The sequence below is a fragment of the Triticum urartu genome, chromosome 2, assembly GCF_003073215.2.
Source record: "Triticum urartu cultivar G1812 chromosome 2, Tu2.1, whole genome shotgun sequence".
NCBI lineage: Eukaryota > Viridiplantae > Streptophyta > Magnoliopsida > Poales > Poaceae > Triticum > Triticum urartu.
Genome location: NC_053023.1, coordinates 129565222 through 129588519, shown reverse-complemented (window position 1 = coordinate 129588519; position 23298 = coordinate 129565222). Strand labels below are relative to the sequence as shown.

Below are 23298 nucleotides of genomic sequence, written 5' to 3'. Positions count from 1 at the left end.
TGCCAAGGCAGGCTAGGTGGCTTGGGTGGGGCTGGGGATTAGCAGGTCTAGGTTGGAGGCAGTTAGGAGCTTAGTGGACATGCCAGTATGTCCAGAGGGGCAAGATCACAGTGCAAAACTAAAATCATGCCAAAACTGTCCATGCACTCAAGGTGTTTGACAGAATGTCAAGGGCATCTAGGCAACTCTTGGAGTGGCCAAAATCTCCAGATCAGGGTCTCTCTAGATGTAGGTGATGATGGTAAGGTCATTTGGGCAAAACCAGAAACTTGCTAGTGCAAGTTTTGCAAATCTTCTGTTTTGGACAGAAAGAAAAATGCCTCATTGCATGCACTTAAAATCCTCCAATGGGTCCACTCTCCTGGACATAAGGGTTTTGTAGGGTGGTCTTTAAGCAGGAAAAAGAATCATGGGTAAAGGAGCAAGTTAAAATATGGTTGCAGTACAAATCATCAAGTTGGACCAGAATGGAAATGAGGTTGAATCACTCAAATTTTTCAAAGGATATAACTGGGTTTTTGCATAAAGTTGAATAAAATACTCCTATTAACATCCCATAATTTTGGTGGGAGTTTTAAAGAAATATTTAAATAGGTTGCAGTGCAAAATTGCCCACTGGACCAGATTTGAAAAAAAGGGAAGAGGTCAAAATATCCAATGAATGAAATATATTTTTGCATAAAAGTGATTTAAAAACATCACATGACATCTCCAAATTTTGGTTGGAATTTTATATAAATTTATCAAATGGTTGTAGTTCAAAAAGAGCTCCAAAACTAATGAAAAACCACTTTAAGGAATAAAGCTCAAAGAGAAATAGTTATGCAAATAAATCCATTGATAATGGGAATGTTTTTCTTGGAAGGGGCAAACAAGTCCAATAATATATTTGGAAAGTTTTCACTTGGGGTAAAAAAACTCCATAATAATAAGGAAAAGAATGGCTCTGAAATCAAAAGAAAATCCAGAAAATAAAAGTTTAAGTTTCCTGGCAAAATTTTAATTAATAAAACAAGGTTGAAATTTTGGGGGTGTCACACCAATGCAAACACGCAACTGATCATGCAACTCTTGCAAGAGCGCAACCAAGGGAATCAAGGCCATGGCAACAATCAGAATCAGTTTGCTACACTCAACCAGTTCCTCGCTAACCAGCCAAAGACCTTCAGTAACTGTGTCGAGGCAACAGATGCTAATGATTGGCTCGTGGATATCTGCAAGCATTTCGAGTGCAGCAACGTCAGGCCTAAGGACTGTGTCAAGTTTGCCTCGTTCCAACTCAAAGACCAAGCTGCAGAGTGGTATCAGCAATACAAAGATTCCAAAGGAGGTCGTGTGATTACCTGGATGAATTCCGTCAAGACTCCAAAGCTCACCACATTCCTCAGAGTGTTGTTGAGAGCAAGCATGAGGAGTTCCGCAACCTGAAGCAAGGCAGCTTGTCTGTTTACCAGTATAACATCAGTTCAGCAAGACGTCCCTGACGAGAAGAGCATGATTTATCAGTTCAGAGGTGGCCTGAGAGAAGATCTCCAACTAGCTCTCGTGTTTTTTGAGCCGCGGAAGTACGATGAGTTCTACAACATGGCACTGAAACAAGAGACTTCTCAACTCAAGTGCGATGCTTCCAAGAAGCGAGTCAGGGAGGTAACTCCTTCTTCCTCAACTCAAGTGGCAACTAAGCAGCAAAAGTATTGGTTGCCTCCTCCTCCTCCGTTCCGTCAGCCTTATCAGCAGAAGAGCAAAGGTGGCAATGGATCTTCCCACCCACCCAACCCAGGCTTTCAGAACAAGACTTCGTCTCAAGCTCCAAGATCAAGTGCTCCGTATCACCGTCCGCCTTCAGAGGTCACGTGCAACAAGTGTCAGCAGAAGGGTCACTATGCCAACAAATGCTTCAATCAGAGGCGTCTTCCTCCTCCTCCCGTGAGATCTGCTAGTACCACAGTGGTCAAGCCTAATCCCAAGTTTGCAAAGGTCAACATGGTGAACGCAGCTCAGGCAGAGGACTCGTCAGATGTGATTATGGGTAACCTTCTTGTTAATGATATTCCTGCAAAAGTTCTTTTTGACACTGGTGCATCGCATTGTTTCATCTCGAGACCTTTTGCATCTAAGCATGATTTGGTTACTCAAGTTTTGCCGAGACCTTTGGCTATTGTTTCTCCGGCCCGACAAATGACTTCTTGAGTTTTCGTTCCCGATGTCTCTATCACGTTGGGCGACTATAAGTTCTTGTCTTCTCCTAATGTCCTTGGTGACTCGGATATCGATCTTATTCTCGGAATGGACTGGCTTTCTAAGCACAAGGCTCAGCTTGATTGTGCTGCCAGGCAGATTCAATTGCACATTCATCTGAGGATGTAATCGTCTTTGCCGCTCGTGATGATACCATTCGACTGTTTTCTCTCAACGAGAAGGGCGAGCTGGATGCCATCTCTCAAATTCCAGTCATTTGCGAATATCAAGACGGCTTTCCAGAAGAGCTTCCAGGAATGCCTCCGCACCGGCCAGTTGAATTCGTCATCGATCTTGAGCCTGGCACGGAACCTGTTTGCAAACGTCCTTACAAGCTTGGACCTGAAGAGTTGAAGGAGCTAAAGAAACAACTCGATATTCAAGAGTGAATGGGTCTCATCCGACCAAGTTCTTCTCCATGGGGTTGTGGTGTTCTTTTTGTCAAGAAGAAGGATGGAACAGACCGACTTTGTGTTGACTACCGTCCATTGAACAAGAAGACCATAAAGAACAAGTACCCACTTCCCAACATCAATGAGCTTTTCGAACAACTCAAAGGTGCTCAAGTATTCTCCAAGCTTGATCTCCATATGGGCTATCATCAGATTCGCATTCGTGAAGAAGATATCCCCAAGACAACATTTAGAACAAGCTATGGTTCATATGAATACACTGTCATGTCTTTCGGCCTTGTCAATGCTCCTCCAACATTCTCCCGCATGATGAACTTCATCTTCAACGCCTACACAGATGACTTCGTCTTGGTCTACCTCGATGACATTTTGGTCTTTTCCAAGAACAAGGAGGATCATGCCAAGAACTTAAGGTTGGTGCTGGATAAACTCAGAGAACATCAGTTCTATGCGGAGTTTTCAAAGTGCGAGTTTTGGCTCAATGAGGTTCTCTACCTTGGGCATATCATCTCCGCCAAGGGCATAGCTGTTAATCCTGAGAAGGTGTCTGCAATTGTGAATTGGGAACCACCTCAGAATGTGAAGCAACTCCGCAGCTTCCTTGGGCTCGCAAGCTATTGTCGAAGGTTCGTTGAGAACTTCTCTAAGATTGTGAAGCCTCTTTCCAACCTTCTCCAGAAGCATGTGAAGTATGTTTGGTCGCCTGAATGTGACATCACTTTCAACACCCTAAAAGAGAAGTTAGTCACTGCTCCAGTTCTGACTCCTCCTGATGAATCCAAACCGTTCGAGGTCTTCTGTGATGCTTCCCTTCAAGGTCTTGGTGCAATGTTGATGCAAGAGAAGAAAGTTGTGGCCTATACCTCTCGCCAATTGAAGCCCAATGAAAAAAACTACCCCACTCACGACCTCGAGTTGGCGGCAGTCGTCCATGCTCTTTTAACATGGAGACATCTCTTGTTGGGAAGAAAAGTGGACATCTTCACTGATCACAAGAGTCTCAAGTACATCTTCACTCAGCCCAACCTCAACCTCAGGCAGACTCGTTAGGTCGAAATGATTCAAGAGTATAATCCGAGTATTGAATATACTCCAGGCAAGGCCAATGTAATTGCTGACGCATTAAGCAGGAAGGCTTACTGCAACATTTTGATTCTCAAGCCTTACCAACCAGAGCTTTGTGAAGCCTTCCGCAAACTAAATCTCCAAGTTGTTCCTCAAGGATTCCTTGCCAACCTCCAAGTCTCTCCTACTTTGGAAGATCAGATTCGCGAGGCTCAACTTCTTGATGCTATGGTGAAGAAGGTGAAGATTGGGATTGCCAAGAGTCAACCCAAGTACAAGTGCTATCGTCTTGATGACAAGGATACTCTGTTCTTCGAGGATCGCATTGTTGTTCCTAAAGGTGACCTTCATAAAGTCATTATGAACGAGGCTCACAATTCACTCCTCTCCATTCACCCTGGAAGTACAAAGATGTACCAGGACCTCAAGTAGTCGTATTGGTGGACTCGAATGAAGCGCGAGATTGATCAGTTCGTGAATGAATGTGATGTCTGCAGAAGAGTGAAAGCAGAACACCAATGACCAGCTGGTCTCCTCCAACCTCTTGCCATTCCAGAATGGAAGTTTGACCATATTGAGATGGACTTTGTGACTGGATTTCCAAAGTCCAAGCATGGCAATGATGCTATCTTTGTTGTCATCGACAAGCTCACCAAAGTGGCTCATTTTCTTCCTATCAAAGAATCTATCACAGCAGCTCAGTTGGCAGAGCTATATACCGCCAGGATTGTCTCTCTGCACGGCATTCCGCAGTTGATATCGTCAGATTGTGGCAGCATCTTTACCTCTAAGTTCTGGGATTCTTTTCAGAAGGCCATGGGCACCAACATTCGCTTCAGCACAGCTTTTCATCCTCAAACCAGTGGCCAAGTCGAGCGAGTCAATCAAATTCTTGAAGATATGCTCAGGGCATGTGTCATTTCTTTTGGTATGAAGTGGGAAGATTGTCTTCCATATGCCGAGTTCTCCTACAACAACAGCTTCCAAGCGAGTTCGGGCAAGGCCCCATTCGAGATTCTCTATGGAAGGAAGTGTCGTACTCCTCTTAATTGATCAAAGACTGGTGAACGTCAACTTCTTGGCAATGACTTGATCACAGAGGCTGAAGAAATGTGCAAAGTCATTCGTGAAAATCTCAAAGCCGCGCAATCGTGCCAGAAGAGTTACTATGATAGCAAACATCGTGACTTGGCTTTCGAGATCGGAGACCATGTCTACCTCCGCGTCTCTCCAACGAAAGGTACTCGTCGCTTCGGTATCAAAGGGAAGCTTGCCCCTAGATACATGGGTCCTTTCAAGATCATTGGCAAAAGAGGCGATCTCGCCTATCAACTTGAGCTTCCGTCCAACTTTGCAAATGTGCACGACGTGTTTCACATGTCTCAACTCTGCAAGTGTTTCAAGACTCCTGACCACACCATCAACTTTGAAGAGATTGATCTCCAAGAAGACATGTCTTATCATGAGCATCCCGTTGCTATTCTTGAAGAAACTGAGCGCAAGACTCGCAACAAGTCTATCAAATTCCTGAAAGTCAAGTGGTCACATCATTCCGACCGTGAAGCCACCTGGGAACGCGAGGACCACCTCCGTTCTGAGTACCCGGAGTTTTTCCAGTCCTAGATCTCGGGACGAGATCCTTTCGTAATGGTGGAGTGTTGTAACACCCCGTATGTAACTTGCCATATTTGTATTCCAACTCTTACCATTTTCGGCACTAAGTTATGTTATTTCCTTATTGTCGGGTTTTTGTCTCCGTGTGCTTTTGTCTTTATCATGCATTTCATATCATGTCATCATGTGCATCGCATTTGCATACATGTTCATCTCATGCATCCGAGCTTTTTCCCCGTTGTCCGTTTTGCATTCCGGCGCTCCTATGTCCTCCGGTGTCCCCTTTTACCTCTTTTCGTGTGCGGGTATTAAACGTTCTCGGATTGGACCGAGACTTGCCAAGCAGCCTTGGTTTACTACCGGTAGACCGCCTATCAAATTTCGTGCCATTTGGACTTCGTTTGATACTCCAACGGTTAACCGAGGAGCCGAGAAGGCCTCGTGGTTGTTGCAGCCCAACACCCCTCCAAAGTGGCTCAAAACCCACCTAAACCCCCTCCATCATCTAGATTGTTTGATCACGATCGCGTGGCCGAAAACCGTGCTCAATTTGGAGCCTCCTAGCTCCTCCTACCTATAAAAAGGTCTCTTCCCCGAAAATCTTGGGTCATTCCACCCTAACCCTAGCCCCGCTCCTCATCCGCGCGTCGGACACGTCCGGGCTGCGCCGGAAGCTCTCGCCGCCGCCAACCAGATAGCGCCACGTGTCCCCGCGGGCGCCCCACTTCGCCGCCGACCGCACGGGCCCGCCAGGCCCAGCGCCGGCCCTCCCCGCCGCCAACCGGGCCGAGCCCCCGCGCGCCTCCTTGCCTCTCCTCCGCCGCTGCCCACCGACACCAGCAACCCCGCCGCCTCGCTCTTCGTCGGTCACCGCCACCCGTCGCCTCCCCCTCGCGGCTCGCCGTCGCGGTGGACGCAGCTCCCCTTCCCGTCATCGTCCCGAGCTCCGGCCAGCCGCCCCTCTCCCTCCTGCAAGTCCTCTGGCACATCTCCGGCGATCACCTCCGTTGAACCTCGGGTTTCGCGCCGCTACAGTACCCCGATCCGGATCCAGATCTGGAAACTCGGGTTGACTTTTTGCCCTAACCCTAGTATTTTTATGCATTGTTCATCATGCCATAACTCTGCATCTGTGGCTCCGTTTCGGGCGTGTAGCATATCAAATTGTTCGTCTCGACGAGTACTTCATTTCATTCCATTGAACCATGTTCATTTGAGCTCATCTTGATGTCCTAAATTCTGTTGCAAGAGTGCTAGTTTATATTAGTTTCAGATTCTTAGCAGAGTTTGGACTTTTGTCATTTTTGCCATGATTGATGTGTGCCTCCTATGAACTTGAGCCCTACATGAGTTTTGAAGTATGCCATGCCATCTTTACAGGGGTGTATGCCATGTATTTTTGTGATCTCTGTGGTGACTAGCACAAGCATGCAAAGTAGCCCTCATGATGTTGCTGATTTCAGGGACTTAGAAATCTTCTAAGTCTTTGCCCTGTTAATATTTTTATGCCATGTATTCTTGTTGCTACAGAGTGATCCATGCCTCTTTTGAGCATGATCAGTAAGGATGTTTTGTAGATATTGTTGTGCTCTATCCATCCATGTCTTTGTTTGCAATTATGGAGCACGCTAGCTTGACTCAATCGAGCTCTACTTTTGCTATAAAATGTTCCTGGCAGATTGTTTACATGTTAAGCATTTTTGCCGAGCTTGTTGTAGTTGATCCATGCATGCTATGAGGTTGTTCTTGCCATGTTTAGCTTCTATGCCATGTCTACTTGCTGGGTGTATGCTTAGTTTGTCATGCAATGCCTTGTGGTGAGTGCATCGAGTTCGTAAACATGCCTACTCAATATCTGTTTTGCCATGTTCCAGTTTTCTACTAAGTCTGAATCTTTTAACGATAATTGCTATGTTCACATGGATGCCATTGTATTTTCTGATCCCTTTTGGCTTAAGGTCAGTAAGGGACTTTTGTTGTATGCTTTGAGTAGCTTCCTGTCATGCCTTGCTTTGCCATGATATGTTCCTGTAGCATGTTGTTATCTTGCTCTAAACATTGTTTCCTGATGTTAAATTCCTGACATGTTATTTTCACTAAGTCTGTAACTTGTTGTCTTTTGCACTTTTGACATGCTTGTTTGAACCTGCTATTGAGTGAATTAGCTGTAGTTCAGTGTTCATCTTTTGTCAAGCATCTTGAGTGGATCCCTGCCATGTGATTTGTTGTCATGTTAAAGTGCAGTAGCTTGTTGTTCTTGATGCATTTAGATGGCCTCGTGCTGTTAATCGTAGATCGGTGCCATATTTGTTTTGCTTGTCATTTGCAAACCGTGCATCCGATTCCGGTGATCTTTATATCGATTTCGACCGAAATCAACTCATCTTTCCAGTGGCACTCTTGGTTTTCCAAGTTGAGGCCAGGTTCAATCTTTCCTTTCCGAAACATGCATATGCATCGCATATCACATCCCGCATGTCATGCCATGTTTTGCATCATGTTGCTTGTGCATTGCACGTGGTTGATTGTGTCTCCATTTGCTTGTGTTCTTGCTTTGGGTAGAGCCGGGAGACGAGTACGTGATCGAGGAGCCCGTTGAGTACGCTTACGAGGATCAAGTTAACGTCAACTCGGAGAACTTTGCAGGCAAGATGACCATACCCTCGAAATCATTTCTATCTTTGCTTGCTAGATGCTCGCTCTTTTGCTATGCCTATGCTACGATACCTACCACTTGCTTATCATGCCTCCCATATTGCCATGTCAAACCTCTAACCCACCTCGTCCTAGCAAACCGTTGTTTGGCTATGTTACCACTTTGCTCAACCCCTCTTATAGCGTTGCTAGTTGCAGGTGAAGATTGGAGTTTGTTCCTTGTTGGAACATGTTTTTTTGTTGGGATATCATTATTATATCTTGTCTATTTTAATGCATCTATATACTTGGTAAAGGATGGAAGGCTCGGCCTTATGCCTGGTGTTTTGTTCCACTCTTGCCGCCCTAGTTTCCGTCATACCGGTGTTATGTTCCTTGATTTTGCATTCCTTACACGGTTGGGTTATAATGGGAACCCCTTGACAGTTCGCCTTGAATAAAACTCCTCCAGCAATGCCCAACATTGGTTTTACCATTTGCCACCTAGCCTCTTTTTCCCTTGGGTTTCCGGAGCCGAGGGTCATCTTTATTTAAACCCCCGGGCCAGTGCTCCTCTGAGTGTTGGTCCAAACTAGAGCCCCTTGCAGCGCCACCTCGGGGAAACTCGAGGGCTGGTTTTAGTTGTACGGATTGCTTATTTGGTGTGCCCTGAGAACGAGATATGTGCATCTCCTATCGGGATTTGTCGGCACATTCGGGTGGCTTTGTTGGACTTGTTTTACCATTGTCGAGATGTCTTGTAACCGGGATTCCGAGTCTGATCGGATTGTCTTGGGAGATGGAATATCCTTCGTTGACCGTGAGAGCTTGTGATGGGCTAAGTTGGGACACCCCTGCAGGGATTTGATCTTTCGAAAGCCGTGCCCGTGGTTATGGTAGATGGGAATTTGTTAATGTCCGGTTGTAGATAACCTGAAACTTAACTTAATTAAAATGAATCAACATAGTGTGTGGCCGTGATGGTCTCTTTTCGGCGGAGTCCAGAAAGAGAACACGGTCTCGAGTTATGCTTGAACGTAGGTTGTTCTAGGATCACTTCTTGATCATAGTTTATCGACCGTGCTTTTGCCTTCTCTTCTCGCTCTCATTTGCGTATGTTAGCCACCATATTTGCTAGTGCTTGTTGCAGCTTCACCTCATACCTTTACCCTACCTATAAGCTTAAATAGTCTTGACCGCGAGGGTGTGAGATTGCTGAGTCCCCGTGACTCACAGATTACATAAACAGTGGTGGTAGTAGGTGCGGTACTACCGCTTAAAAGCGGTACTACCGCTCCTACTGCCGCTGCTACTGCTGCTGAGCCCGACACGAGACATGCAGGTCTCGAGTCGAGGCGGTACTAGCGCGGAACCGGAGCCGTGCTACCGCTGTGAGACAACGGTACTACCGCTTGTGGCTTTCAGTCGTACTGGCACTCTGGGCCGCGGTACTACCGTTGGCGCCTCCCTTATGCCACTTCTACGATAACAAGTATACTCCAAGGATGAGGGGAGCTGGGGGTGCGGAAGAGATGTTTACATGTTGATTACACCCTAGCCTTTCCGATACGAACCCCCTCTTGATAGTACGGTATCTCCTACGACTCAAGTCCACCAAAACCGAAACGAAAGAGAACTACACTGTCTTCACTTTGAGCTCCGAGGGGAATAAATCGCCTCGTGCCAATGAATGAATATCTGAAATGCTCAACGCATACGATTAGTCCGCAAATGCATTGTCATCAAACACCAAAACCACTTAAAGAGATATGCCCTAACAAAGAGCCAAGGAGATAGAGCTCGCGCCAATCTCGAAGGAAGTGGAGATTGCGGGGGCCGACTTGAGCAAGATGTCCGCAAGAAAAAAAAAGGTATGGCTTGAGAAGAAGCACCCGATAATGTTCGAGTGAGATGCGTGATCATCTTATTTTGTTCGTTTTGCATAATTATGTCTGAGATGCATGAACCATGACCGAGATTCGATTATTTTGGCGCAATGTTGTATGCTGACATGGCACATGGGACTATGCAAAAGAGAAAAAACTTCATTTTGCTATCTACCTACTACCTTTGATGATAAAAATATGTTTGTTGAAAAAATCGACCAAGGCAGACCAAATGGGTCGACGGATTGAACGCATTGTACAGAAAAATGTGTACAAAGAACGGCCGCCGCCCACACTAACAGTCGAAAAAGACAAAAAAAGGACACATTGCTTATCTGTTTGGGTTGACCTATTGAAGTGCCCTTATAATCCCTTAAACCTTCTCCCAGTTTCAAAATGTCAAATTTGTCGAGGGATTAGAGCAACTCCAACGGACCGACCCAAATAGACGGTGCTTTTGTCCGTTTTTTATCCGTTTGGATCGGCCCGGCGGACACAAACGTCCAGCGCCGTGTTTAGGTCGGCGCGAGCGCCCAACACTGGCCCGACCCATTTTGTCGGCGTGTCAATTTTTTTAACATGCATTTAATTAAACATAAAAGCCGGTCACGAAGGCCGGCGAAATTCTACATTACAATCATTAACATAAAAAACTAAAAACTAGACGAAGCCCTAGGCGTCTGCGTCGGGGCCGGTGAGGTCGATCAACGTCGGTGCAGGGCCGATCCAGGGGAGCGACGTGTTCCAAAGGGCGGGGATGTCGGGCTGCACCGCCGCTGCCTCCTCTTCAGCCTCGCGCTCGAGTATCTGCAAGCGCTCGCCCTCCCGGCGCTCCTCGGCCAGCCGAACGCGACGCCAGTGGTCGAGGTAGGCCACCTCCTGCTTCTCCGTCGCCCCGAGCCAGATCGGCGGAGCGCTGACCCACTCGCGCACTATTCCGGTCCAGGAGTAGCACTCGAGGGGGACCGGCTCCTCCGGCTCGGCTTTGGGCGGGGACGGCGGGGTCACCGGCGGCACGACGCAGTCGCCTCCCGTGGAGAGGGCCATGGCCTCCGCCATGGCAGCCTGGAAAGCCGCCTCATCCGCCTCCCTCCACCGCTCCTCCTCCTCGCTCTCCTTAATGGCCGCCTAGTAGGCGGCCTCGGCCTCCTGGTCCTCGTCGCGAACAACGGGCGGGGGCGGCGGCAGGCTGCGGTCGACGCCGCGGACGCCGTGTCGCCTCGCCTCCTCGTGCTCGAAGGCGAACCATCGAGCCCAGTAGGGCGAGTCGACGGCGTAGTGCGGTAAGGCGCGCTGCTCCGACGTCAGCAACGCCCGCCGACGCCGCACCTCCTCCGCATGGGCCCTCGCCGTCCGCGGCGCCACCGGCACTGGGATCCTCTCCGGATCCAATGCCAGTCATGAGGCAGCGTCGCGTCGGGGTACGGCAGAGGCACGCGGTGCTGCCAGTGCCACTCGGACTGGTGCACCGGCACATTGATGCGTCGCCTCTGTCGGGGAGCGCGCGGCGGCGCGGGGAGGGCGAGGAGGGAGGGGGAATGGCGGGCGGGGGCCTTGCCCTTGCCGCTGTCGCGATGCCGGAGAAGAAGCTCATGCTGGTGGTGGTTAGGGTTGTCGCCGGCGTGGGGGCAGGGGTGGCCAGATTGGGACGGGGGCGAGTGGCAGTGGATGAGGACGGCCCTGCCGCACGCCCGGCTTAAAAAAAGACGACCGCCGTCACTGACGCGTGGGCCCAAGGTGGGCGGTCGTCATAAATAATGTTGACCATCGAAGTTGGACGGCCGCCAGGTGGGGACGCGACGAACAGCGAGAAGGCGCGCGAGGCGTCCGTTCCACGTCCGCGCCGACGCATTTGGGGCACAAATTTGGGCCGCAAATTCATCGGTGCGGACGCGATTTTGGGTATGGGTCAACGCGTTGGGCCGCCTCTTTTGTCCGCGCCGACCCAAATGACAGCCGCGGACAAAATGGGTCACCTCATTGGAGTTGTTCTTAACCTTAATACTTTGTTCAGGTAGCAGATTCCCTAACACTTAATCCGGAACGCAAACCAATCTGTGGTTGGATGGTTAGAGAGACTGTGGTATCCCTAATTCATCAAAGTAAAGTCATAGTGCTCATATTTATTGCTAAATTTATTTTAAAATTTTCAATAAGATGCCTATAATAATTTTGTAAATTTCAAGATGATATACCGGCTCAGCGGTAAAAACACCAATACTTAATCCGGGACCACGAGCTCAGCCTCACAAATCTCGCCCTCTTCGTCACTTCCTCAGGCCCCGCCGCAGGCCGTGTAGAGAAAACGGAAGCGACCGAAGGCTCTCCTCGCTGCTACGCGCAGACACGTCCGCACGCACACACCAGCTAGCAGCCGTGGTTGCATCCTTCCAGGGTTCGGCGCAGGAGATGGAGGAGGGCGCTGCCGGAGTAGGAGGAGGGGTTGGGGGCGGCGGCGTCGCCGGCGCCGGCGCCGGCGATCGATCGAGCTTCGTGATCGGCCTCATCGAGAACCGAGCCAAGGAGGTGACGCCTTAAACCCCCCTCTTCACCCCCCGCATTGGTTAGTCGGGTCGTCGATTTCGCCCCCGTGCCTTCCATTTCGAACGTCCCCATCTCAGTGCCCCGCCCGACTCGTGTCTTCCCGGGATTGCCGCGGATTGAATCGAAGGGATTACTTCGGGTTGGTATTGCTCAAAATCTTCCGGCTGGTGATTTGTTTAGGGTTTGGAGGGTTTTTGGATCGACGATTAGTTTCAGGACGATTGCTGCACGATAGCTCTTCTGCTGCATTTGCCGTTCCGACTGAATCGAAATCGAAACCGTGTGATATGATGTAAACTGCACCCGCACCTGGCGAGCAAATTTTTAGTACTTTCCTGATGTTGCAGTAACTCATAAACAGATTTGGGCGGTAATTCCTAGAAGTTGCTCTAATCTCCGTCCAGAAATGCAGACCCTATTTGATTTCATTTGCTTTGACTGATATTCTGTTTAACCGCCACAGAGATAATCTCCTATGAACTACTCCTTCTGCAACTTAATATAAGACGTTTTATGTTTGGGACACATAAGTATATGGATAGTATGTAACTAAAATGATTTCCTTTGTCCGTATAGTTCATTTTTGGGCGTTTGTCTGACTGTTTATTTACAAACAGCATTTTCTGACCTCCATACACATCACCAAATTAAAATTCGATACCCAGGCGTAAAATGTATCTTCTATTTTTAGAGGGATCTTTTGTGTGTTCACCGCATCCCATGTCACATAATTGGTTGCTGCACCTGCAAGTGTTGGACATTTGTGTTTTTTTATGAGTGGATATATAGAATTGAAGTGCACCTTAGGCTGATATAGTAATGAATCTAATGTTGGCAAATAAAGGAAACTCTAGTAAAAGCAAAGCAGAGAAAGCCGGTCTTCATCTTCAAATTCATGAACAGATACAGTTTTGCTACTTTGCCAGAATTTGTTTACAGAAAAAAAAATGTTACAGGTTGGTGTTGCGGCATTTGATTTGAGATCAGCCTCACTGCACCTATCTCAGTATATCGAGACGAGCTGTTCATACCATAATACGAAGACACTACTGCATTTCTATGATCCGAATACTGTAATTGTGCCCCCAAATAAAACCGCGGCAGATGGTATGGTTGGGGTTTCAGAGCTGGTTGATAAAAATTACCAAGCAAGCAAAAAGGTGATACTCTTATGACATTTTATCTATATTTTACAGAAGGAAAGAATAATAGCGTTCTACTCTAAGAAAAGCTCACTTTGTAGGTCACAATGGCACGTGGTTGCTTTGATGATACCAAGGTATTATGTTTTGTTTTCACTTACTGGGACATCTATTCTTTCAGTTATCGGGTGAATGAGACCCCTTAATATCACTCATGTTCCCTTTATCTGTAAGGGGGCGGTTATGGTAAAAAATCTGTCGGCTAGAGACCCATCTGCACTTGGTTTGGATACTTACTGCAAGCAGTACTATCTTTGTCTTGCTGCGGCCTCTGCAACAATTAAGTGGTAAATATGCTCAACACTTGAGAGTCAAGACATCATTAGTTTGAACTTTTCCCTCTTCATGATTAACCCACACCAATGGGAGTGAATTTGTCATGACATGTCTCCCATGCATATAATACAGCATTGTATCAAGTATCAGTCTGACCCAAGTTACTATTGTATACCATCACTATGAACCAAGCTGCCATATTTATGACCTTATTATTGAGTTTAATCTATGGCTGGATCAAGACAACTAATTACAACTCTATGAATAGTTAACTAATTTCGGAAAGTGCATGTGTTTCCAGATTTAGTTACAGCTCTTTTCTTGATGTTTGCACCATTTGATAGTGGTCTTGTCCTAACACCTTCACCTTCAGTTGATGATACTCATTTTAGATAATGGTCCTGAAAATTGATTGCTGCATGATTCATTTAAAGGAATGCAATATTCAAGCTCAAACTCCATGAGCAATTGAAGAAAAAAAAATCGAACATTTTTTCGAGAAAACACAAGCTTGTGCCTTGATGCATTGATAGAAAAAATATAATTTACACAAGCCTGGGACCAGGCAGCACAACTGACCACTCGAGACATGACCACAATCGACTGCCGCTAGACATACATTACAACCGACGCAACCTAACAACCCCCGGCCTCAATGCCATCATGCGCAACAAACTACCAAACCCTCACCATAGAAATAGAGAAGCCATCTCCACAAAGAAGGGCAGAGTTGGGACATCACATTCCTACATTGGAGGCAGCAAATCAATGGCGCTGTGGGCTGCTACGCGTCACACATGTCTCAATGATGTCCGCCACATCTCACACACCAGCAAGTAGAACAGATCCGCCGTGGCCCAATCAGAAGGGCGGCGGGGGGTGGCGGGGGGGGGGGGGGGGGGGGGGGGGGGGGGGGGTGGCCCTGGCAGTCCTGATAGGGACACTGGTCGAAGTGCTTCCATGCGACCAAGATGCTACAACACGGGATCCTTTGCTGCCTGTTGCCCATGCCAACCACGGTAGCCATACCGACACATTGCTGGTGTACCTAGGACCTTCCTACTACATTCGAGGCATATGTTTTTGCCAGCTTGTGCACCAACCGGGCATCAGAACTCCAGAAATAACACCTCCAGTATGTTGTGAGCAGTGTTGGTCCCTTGTTTTCAGCTTCTGTTGTTCAGAGAGTTGAACATCCTATGTTGAACTCTCTGAACATATGTGCTTCAGAGAGTTGAACACCTGCTCTAACATCCGTTTGTTTATTGGTTTAATCATATCCATCACATGTTTTTTTCACTTATTTCTTTTATGGAATCTTCCAATTTAAATATACCTTTGGGGTAAGAGTCAAGGCATGTTGCCCGCTAGCTGCACCAACACATTGCCGGTGTACCTTGGACCTTCCTGGAGGTGTTATTTCTTTTATGGAATTCTTTCAATCCAAATATCCTCCACTACCTGCTGCCCATGCCAACCACGGTAGCCGCACCAACACATTGCTGGTGTACCTAGGACCTTCCTGCTAGAGTCGAGGCATCTGTTGCCACCTAGTGCACCAACCGGGCGTCATACCTCCAAAAATAACAACTCTAGTATGCCGTGAGCAGTGCTGGTCCCTTGTTTTTAGCTTTCGTTGTTCAGAGAGTTGAGCACCCTATGTTGAAAGCTAGCTCTAACATCTGTTTGTTTATTGGTTTAATCATGTCCAACACATGTTTTTCTTCCACTCATTTCTTTTATGGAATCTTTCAATTAAAATATACCTTTAGGGTAAGATACTAATTTCTATCATTCTACAACAAGGTTACCCAGCATCACATGAGTCTTCTGACGTTATGTTTGTATTTTTTTACAGGATAGAATCAGAAAAAGGTGTAATTATTACTAACCATTCACTATCAGTAAGTTATTGGAAAATTTGCTTTAACATATATTGCACTTCTGAAGCCTCACCTATGTTCATTCTTATTATTTTACTTATTATGAACAAGTGGAAAAATCTATTGCTTGCTGTTTATTCCCCCATTGATGCCTATTTCATTCATAGGTTCTATGCTGGTTATGCGTACTTTTTTTTGAAGAACCAATGGTTATGCATACTTGAAAAATCATATGCACTGTCTTCACAAATTGGCTCTTGGAGCGACATTAATTCGTTAGTGTGTTAATGGCAACAATCAGTGTATTGAGCTGTAGCTTTATGACTATTGGTTGTCCATTAGATTGTACTGTATGCTGGATTGCTGGTTGTTACATGCATGCAGGCTCGCTGTCTGCGATTTTCGTATTCTGAAAGCTCATGCATGTTTCAGGGTTTAATTTTGTTTAATGGATTCTACACTTAAACACGAATCATATAGTTTTAATTTAAAGCGCTATTTCCTTGGAAAATTTTGTTGCTGAAGCCTCAGAACAGAAGATATTAGGATTTAAGCATCTACAGTTCCTAAGCCCACGTATGTTCCTCAAAGAGTAAGCCACCATGTTTCATTTGTTTCTTGGTATGGTTATTACCCATGTGTTGTGCTAACCTCCAAAAATGCCAGTTGAAGGCTGTTATTCTCCTTTCTTTCTGTTATGAGCTCATGGCCTCCCATAGTTATGTTTAAAAGAAACTGCATTTGCCTCCAGGTTACATTCAACGGCTCATTTGACCATATGAACATCGATTCAACTAGGTATTATTTTGAAACAACCGACCCTCAAATTCTATCAAGTAATGTAACCTGATTAATCTTGTTCATCAAAAGAACTGGGAGAACAAGAGTTCAACAGTTCAGTTGCCATTACTGAATGGCTTGCATTCTTTGATTTGCACCCAACAGTGTTCAAACATTAGAAATAATTGACCCTCTCCATACTGAACTGTGGGGTACTAGCAACAAAAAGAAAAGTCTCTTTCAGATGTTGAAGACTACAAAGACTACGGGAGGGTATGCCTCACAACACATACTAAAATCTTACGTTAACTTTGTATTCATATCATGATGCTGTATGTTGAGTTACTAAGCACAACAACATGGCTGTCCCAGGTCTAGACTACTGAGAGCCAACTTATTACAGCCACTAAAAGATATTCAAACTATCAATGCTCGGCTTGACTGCTTGGTAAGTATATTTTGCATTTACATTATAGTCTATTTGTGAGCATCACCAAATTGATCTGTAACTGGACATATACAAGAGCTCTGAATTTTATGTGCGAGATTTTTGTATGTGAAATAGAAGTGGATCTTATAGTGTTCATAACTGCAAATGCATGTTCTTTTGTATGATTTTGCTGCATGTAACTACTGGGTCTAAAAAGTACTCCCTCTGTAAACTAATATAAGAGCGTTTAGATCACTATTTTAGTTATCTAAACGCTCTTATATTAGTTTACGGAGGGAGTAGTAAGTTAAATATGCTGTCCACCTTAGAACAGTGCTTATAATTTGTGAATATCTCTGTTTTCTTAGAAAAGAGAGGAAATACGGGAACCATGCGAATATGAACTTTGCATTTTGAAAATTACCACTGACTGTGAGTATGATATGTGGTGCGGGGCCAAAGTTCACATCTCATTGAGACATGCAGTAGTATTTTTCATAGCTTCAACTTTGTGGTGGCATGGCTCTAAATTCCCCCTTGTGAAAACATTGCCTGTACCTTAATATTGCATTATTTTTATATCTCAGCGCGACGTTTCAACTTTATGCATGCTTTTGAAATTGACACTTGTGCATACTTTGATGTTAATATCTAAATTTCAGGATGAGCTAGTGAGCAACGAGGAACTATTCTTTGGCTTGACACAAGGTCTCCGTAAATTTCCAAAAGAATCAGGTTGCTCTATAATTTCTATGCTCTTCTCTTGTTGTGCTGTTTGGTAGGTAATATGATTCTCACTGCTACAAAATTGCTGCATGCCGTTCTTGTGTCCTAGATAAGGTTCTCTGTCACTTTTGCTTCAAACCCAAAAAGGTCACAGATGAGGTACTGAAGCCTGCCAATGGTCGGAAGAGCCAATTGTTGATATCTGACATTATTGTTCTAAAAACTGCTCTGGATGCAATACCATTCCTCTCCAAGGTGCTTTAATCAGAATCCTGGTATCTCATTTTATAGTTGAATCTTATTCTGTCATATTTCTGCTGATTTTTCCTCACATTTCTACTAAAACTGACAACAGCTAGTTTTCAAGCATGTAATGTGTAGCCTTAACTTGCAGGTTCTGAAGGGGGCGAACAGTTTTCTTCTTCAGAACATTTATCAGACCATATGTGAAAACCCAAAGTATGGGAGCATGAGAAAGAGGTGCAGTTTTATGTGCACTTTTCCCTCACGTGTCAAAGAAAAAAAATTATATGCCCTCTATCCCTTTCTTTTGCTTAATGTGTACACATGGTCTTGTTCGATACACATATGAAAATAGGAGATTGGAAATTTAGATACCCTTAGTGTTTGTATATATCACGATCAGTTGCTTAAAGGTGCTTTTACAACTATAGGTATATTCTTCACTGATGTAAGTTGTAATGTTACACTCAACTTTCAAGCAATATCTTAAGATGAATTATCACAAGACATTTTACCATCAATTGTTCCAAATCTTGCTTGTAGCTAGCTGCTAGCCTATGAAATACTGATTTCACCATGCACCAGACCAGTGTACACTAAATAATTGTGATTTTTCACCTTCTTTTCTAATGCTTTTGTGTTCTCCTTTCTGACCCTAGAATCGGAGAAGTGATTGATGAAGATGTTATTCATTCGAGGGCTCCTTTTGTAGCCTGCACTCAGCAATGTTTCGCTATTAAGCCAGGGATTGATGGCCTACTTGATGTTGCTCGTCGATCCTTCTGCGATACAAGCGAAGGTGCTTATTGTTCCATATTCATTTCTAATTTGTATAATGCATTAGTGTGACATAGTATTTTGCAGCCATACATAACCTTGCCACCAAGTACAGAGAGGAGTTTACTCTGCCAAATTTGAAGATACCGTATAACAATAGACTGGGGTTTTACTTTATTATACCCCAGAGGGATATTACTGAAAAGCTTCCTAATAAATTTATCCAGGTATGTGTATGTCCCTTTAAAATTTCAGCTTCCTAATTGCATGCTAACCAATTGCGAATTCTAAACAATCAATTAGGTTGTTAGGCATGGGAAGAATGTCCATTGCTCAAGCTTTGAGCTAGCTTCGGTAAGTTTACTTCTTAGTAAGTTAATATTCTTAGGTTTTTTGGGTAACTGGGCACTAACTGCCACACTGCAAAGCTTTGACCGTGCGGGTAACTTTTCTGGTTTAAGTTTCCAGTACAGTACATGCTACCAACAAGGTTTAGCTACTTGGTAGATCTCACCCATTTTACTTTAGCTAAAAAAAGGTTATCATGTTATAACTGGGAGTAATCTTCTTGTGGAAGCCTTGTGACTTGTATAATAATTCGCTCTTGGAATGGGAAAATCTCAGAAGAGGACTAACTTCTGGAAAAATTAAATTATACTGCATGCGAGCAGATATTTTATTTTATAAATGTGCAACCCTGACAAACATGATTCTACTGTAGGAGTACTTATTTCTTCCTACAGCTACTTAACATCATATATGTCTTCTATTAAGTGCAGCTAAATGTTAGGAACAAGTCGGCTGCTGCTGAGTGCTTCTTGCGCACTGAACTCTGTTTAGAAGGTTGCTCCAACCATTAAGTTTTGACTTCTTATTTTTCATATCACGTGTGATTCTTGCTTGAAGCCATCTTTGGAGTACTCTTTCTTGTGTTAATTTCAATAATGTACTGGTTCATCTTTGTTTCAGTTGATTGATAACCCCTCTTATAACAGACAAAAAAAACTTGCGTAATGTGATGAACCCATTTGTTGCACGCAGTGTTCACTGTCTGTATTTACTGGCACCCTCCATGCAGGTAGTAGCAATTAGCTGTTGTATAACGGAGCATTATCATGCTTCTTTTTGTGTATATAACTATATATAGATCTCCATTTTTAACCGTATCATTTTCCAGTCGGACATTTATTTGCCTTCCAGGCTCTTCTCTCTGAGGAGTGTGTTGGGCTATTGGCCAAAATTTCCAGGTTGGAAAATGGGAATCGTACACCTGAATGGCTGAAAGCAATGGCTGGGGTTTATCTCACAAAATTTCAATGCAAATTAACTCCTAATGTTTTTCAAAATTTTAGAAGCTTGCGGGCAGTGGAGCACTCGAATTTTCATGCAGCATTACATATTAGTACTATGCAAGTATCTACGGAGATCTTGGTGTCATCCAAGTTTCTTTCATTGTTTCAGGACTTATTAGTGAGATCAGAGAAGACATTCGTATCTTAACAATGCTCGCAGAAGTATTATGTCTTTTGGACATGATTGTAAATTCTTTTGCCTATACAATATCTACAAAGCCTGTTGATCGGTACACTAGACCGGAGTTCACAGGTGGGCTTATAACACAAAGCTTGTAATTATTTGTTTGTTTGAATGTGAATTCTTTTGTTATTAGTGTTCATGGAATCCCAATCTTTATATACTCATGTTGCTATTTTCACTTAAGCAGGTGATGGTCCAATGGCAATCAATGCTGGACGGCATCCTATTCTGGAGTGCTTACATACTGATTTTGTTGTGAGTTGTTTTTATTTTTATTCATTTCTCCATATTTATGTTATATTTCATGATTTTCTTTATTAATTTTATATGTTATCACTGTCATGTAGCCAAATAATATCTTCCTTTCCGAAGCATCGAATATGGTTCTTGTCATGGGGCCAAACATGTGAGTCACATGAACATTGCTTCTAAGTTGCTTTAGCAAGCTACTGATTTATTTGCGCAAGTGTATTTAGTCCCTGCATTATCTTGCTATTACAGGAGTGGAAAAAGTACATATCTTCAACAGATTTGTCTAATAGTTATTCTTGCGCAAGTCGGCTGTTATGTCCCAGCTCAATTTGCATCACTGAGAGTGGTTGATCGTATATTTACACGCATAGGCACTGGAGATAATGTTGAAAACAACTCGAGCACGGTACGTGCTTGAAGAAAGACTTCGTACTATTAGTTTTGTCAAAATAAAAGGTGTGGTATATTGTTCTGAATGTGTTATTTTAGTTTTATCATTTGCATCTTGTGTTCAAAGCATAGTGATCTGCTTGGGACAGCGATATGTATATACCTTTTCTTCCATCAGGCCTGTTATCTCATCAATAGTGTGTGAGCCAATCGGTGTGTTTAATATACTTGGAAACTGATTTACCTGCCTGAAAAGTTGGACATGATTATTTTTCCTCAATAGCTGAGTGCACAGATATTCTAATTACATGGCACAGAAGAGATTCCTGTCCAGTGCACAGACTGTTGAATACAATGTATATCTTAGCTGTTCCTAATTAGCTTAATTTCTGTTTGCAGTTTATGACAGAAATGAAAGAGACAGCTTTCATCATGCAAAATGTTTCTTCAAGGTACTACGCCGCTGCAATGGAATGAAATTGGATATATTTGACTTTGTCTTGTTTTCCTTCTGATGAATGACAATGGACATTTGAGTTACAGGAGCTTGGTTGTAGTGGATGAGCTTGGAAGAGCTACTTCTTCCTCTGATGGGTTGGCAATTGCATGGAGCTGCTGCGAGCACCTGCTATCCCTCAAAGGGTAAGAACTAGCAACATCATATGTACTGATGTGTTGTTCTTATTCGTGATGTTGAAGATGTGCCTGTACACACCCACACCTCCCACTAACTGAGCTAGGCTCAGTTCCATGTTATTCTGCATTCCAGCGTCCAATTTTAGTTATAGCCAACAACTATTTGTTTTCTGTCAAAAAAATTGATTTCTTAATCAAATAAGTAATGTCTGTCTAGCTTATAGGTACAGATAATTAGTTAGTTACACCAAGATTATGCATTCTGTCCTCTTGTGGCAATCTGTAAACTGTTGGTTTTCAAACTTTTCAGATGACACCAGTAGTAGTTCAGTATTAAGCTTAACTAGGGGATTTGTCATGCCAGATGTAGCTGGCCATGTACTTGGTTGGTTAATTTTAGTAACCGTTCATCCGTAACACAAACTATCTGGAGTAACCTCTATTGTTTTGGTAATGAGAGGTTTAACATTTAATTATGTAGATGGTACCCTTTTTGGTGGAACAATGATGACAGTATCCTGCCGGAGTAGTTCCTGCTATATAAAATTTATTAGTGTTGTCACGTCATTTCGATGCTTTCTTCTTCTAATACAAAATGACATGTAGTCAGTCAGGTGCATGTTTGAGAGAATAGTAATTTAACATTGTTGTGTCTTTCACCCATGCAGGTACACTGTGTTTGCGACACACATGGAGGGCTTGTCAGAGCTCGCAACAATGTATCCAAACGTGAAGATCCTCCATTTCGAGGTTGACTTGAGGAATGGTCGCTTGGATTTCAAGGTAGGGTTCAATGCAAGACTCTGGGCATTTCATTTTTCGTATCTTTAACTCAGTGCTGCCTCGCCTACCCAACACCAGTTCCGGCTGAAGGATGGTGTCCGACGGGTACCGCACTATGGGCTTCTGCTAGCCAGAGTGGCCGGCCTCCCTGCTTCAGTGATCGACACCGCGACCAGCATCACTTCACGTATCACAGAGCAGGTCCAACTCTAATTATCTTCCAAGTATGATGCTCATGTTCCTTGTGTTGGTTATTGACTGGTTATTATTCGGTTCCTGCAGGAAATGGTTAGGATGGATGCGAACTGTGTGCAGTACCAGCCACTGAGGATGGCGTACCAGGCCGCGCAACGGCTCATCTGCTTGAAGTACTCGAACCAAGGGGACGATTACATCCGTGAAGCATTGCAGGACCTCAAGGAGAGTTACGCCGCAGGCAATTTGATATGAAACAACAAGAGATTACGTCTCCAGGAATTTGATAGAGGTCTGTTTGTAGGTCTATGGCCGCAGAGGATCCATCAGTCTTATTTTCATCTGTCACTGTAATTATATTAGTATTAGTCAGAATCCGATACTAAAAGTGGCGATACGGGAGAGATCCTTAACACAAAGCACACCCGGAGTAGATGATGAGACTTACAATTGTATTTGTGCAAGGAAAGTTGTACTTTATGGAGTTACATAAAATTCTGCTAAGTGATAGACTAGTCTACCTCCTTCCTCTTTCCCACATTTTCCCCCCAAATTCAAAGGTTTGAAATGTGATGAAATTTTAGGTTTATGCAGTCACATAAAATTCTGCTAAGTGATAGCCTAGTCCACCTTCCTCTTTCCCACATTGTTCCCCCAAAATTCAAATGTGATGAAATTTGGCCTTGGTATTTTTTTTCTTCTCTAACATTAAAAATAATATCAAAATGTCAAAAACCAGTCGAAAATATGTAAAAACAAAATAGTCCTTAGCCACCGCATTAATCTGGGGACACT

The 23298-nt window shown here is 44.3% G+C and overlaps 1 protein-coding gene across 1 annotated transcript; it reads left to right on the top strand.

Moving 5' to 3' along the window:
- The first annotated feature begins 12106 nt into the window (after window positions 1–12106).
- On the top strand, window positions 12107–23011 carry LOC125536332 (DNA mismatch repair protein MSH4). Its single transcript, XM_048699530.1, has 24 exons — window positions 12107–12376; window positions 13351–13554; window positions 13638–13673; window positions 13771–13883; window positions 15731–15776; window positions 16507–16553; window positions 16701–16808; window positions 16908–16983; window positions 17628–17700; window positions 17801–17946; window positions 18086–18171; window positions 18594–18733; window positions 18799–18938; window positions 19015–19065; window positions 19491–19554; window positions 20173–20316; window positions 20435–20502; window positions 20595–20653; window positions 20749–20905; window positions 21289–21341; window positions 21433–21531; window positions 22194–22308; window positions 22387–22509; window positions 22591–23011. The coding sequence occupies exons 1-24, from the start codon at window positions 12260–12262 to the stop codon at window positions 22756–22758; spliced, it is 2433 nt and encodes an 810-aa protein (XP_048555487.1). The 5' UTR covers window positions 12107–12259; the 3' UTR covers window positions 22759–23011.
- The last annotated feature ends 287 nt before the right edge of the window (window positions 23012–23298 follow it).

Excerpts from the sequence above, each read along its gene's own strand:
- LOC125536332 (XM_048699530.1), top strand. The coding sequence starts at position 12,260 with ATGGAGGAGGGCGCTGCCGGAGTAGGAGGAGGGGTTGGGGGCGGCGGC. Across the intron at positions 12,377-13,350 it reads TCGAGAACCGAGCCAAGGAG|GTTGGTGTTGCGGCATTTGA; the intron begins GTGACGCCTTAA and ends AAAATGTTACAG. Across the intron at positions 22,510-22,590 it reads CTTCACGTATCACAGAGCAG|GAAATGGTTAGGATGGATGC; the intron begins GTCCAACTCTAA and ends CGGTTCCTGCAG.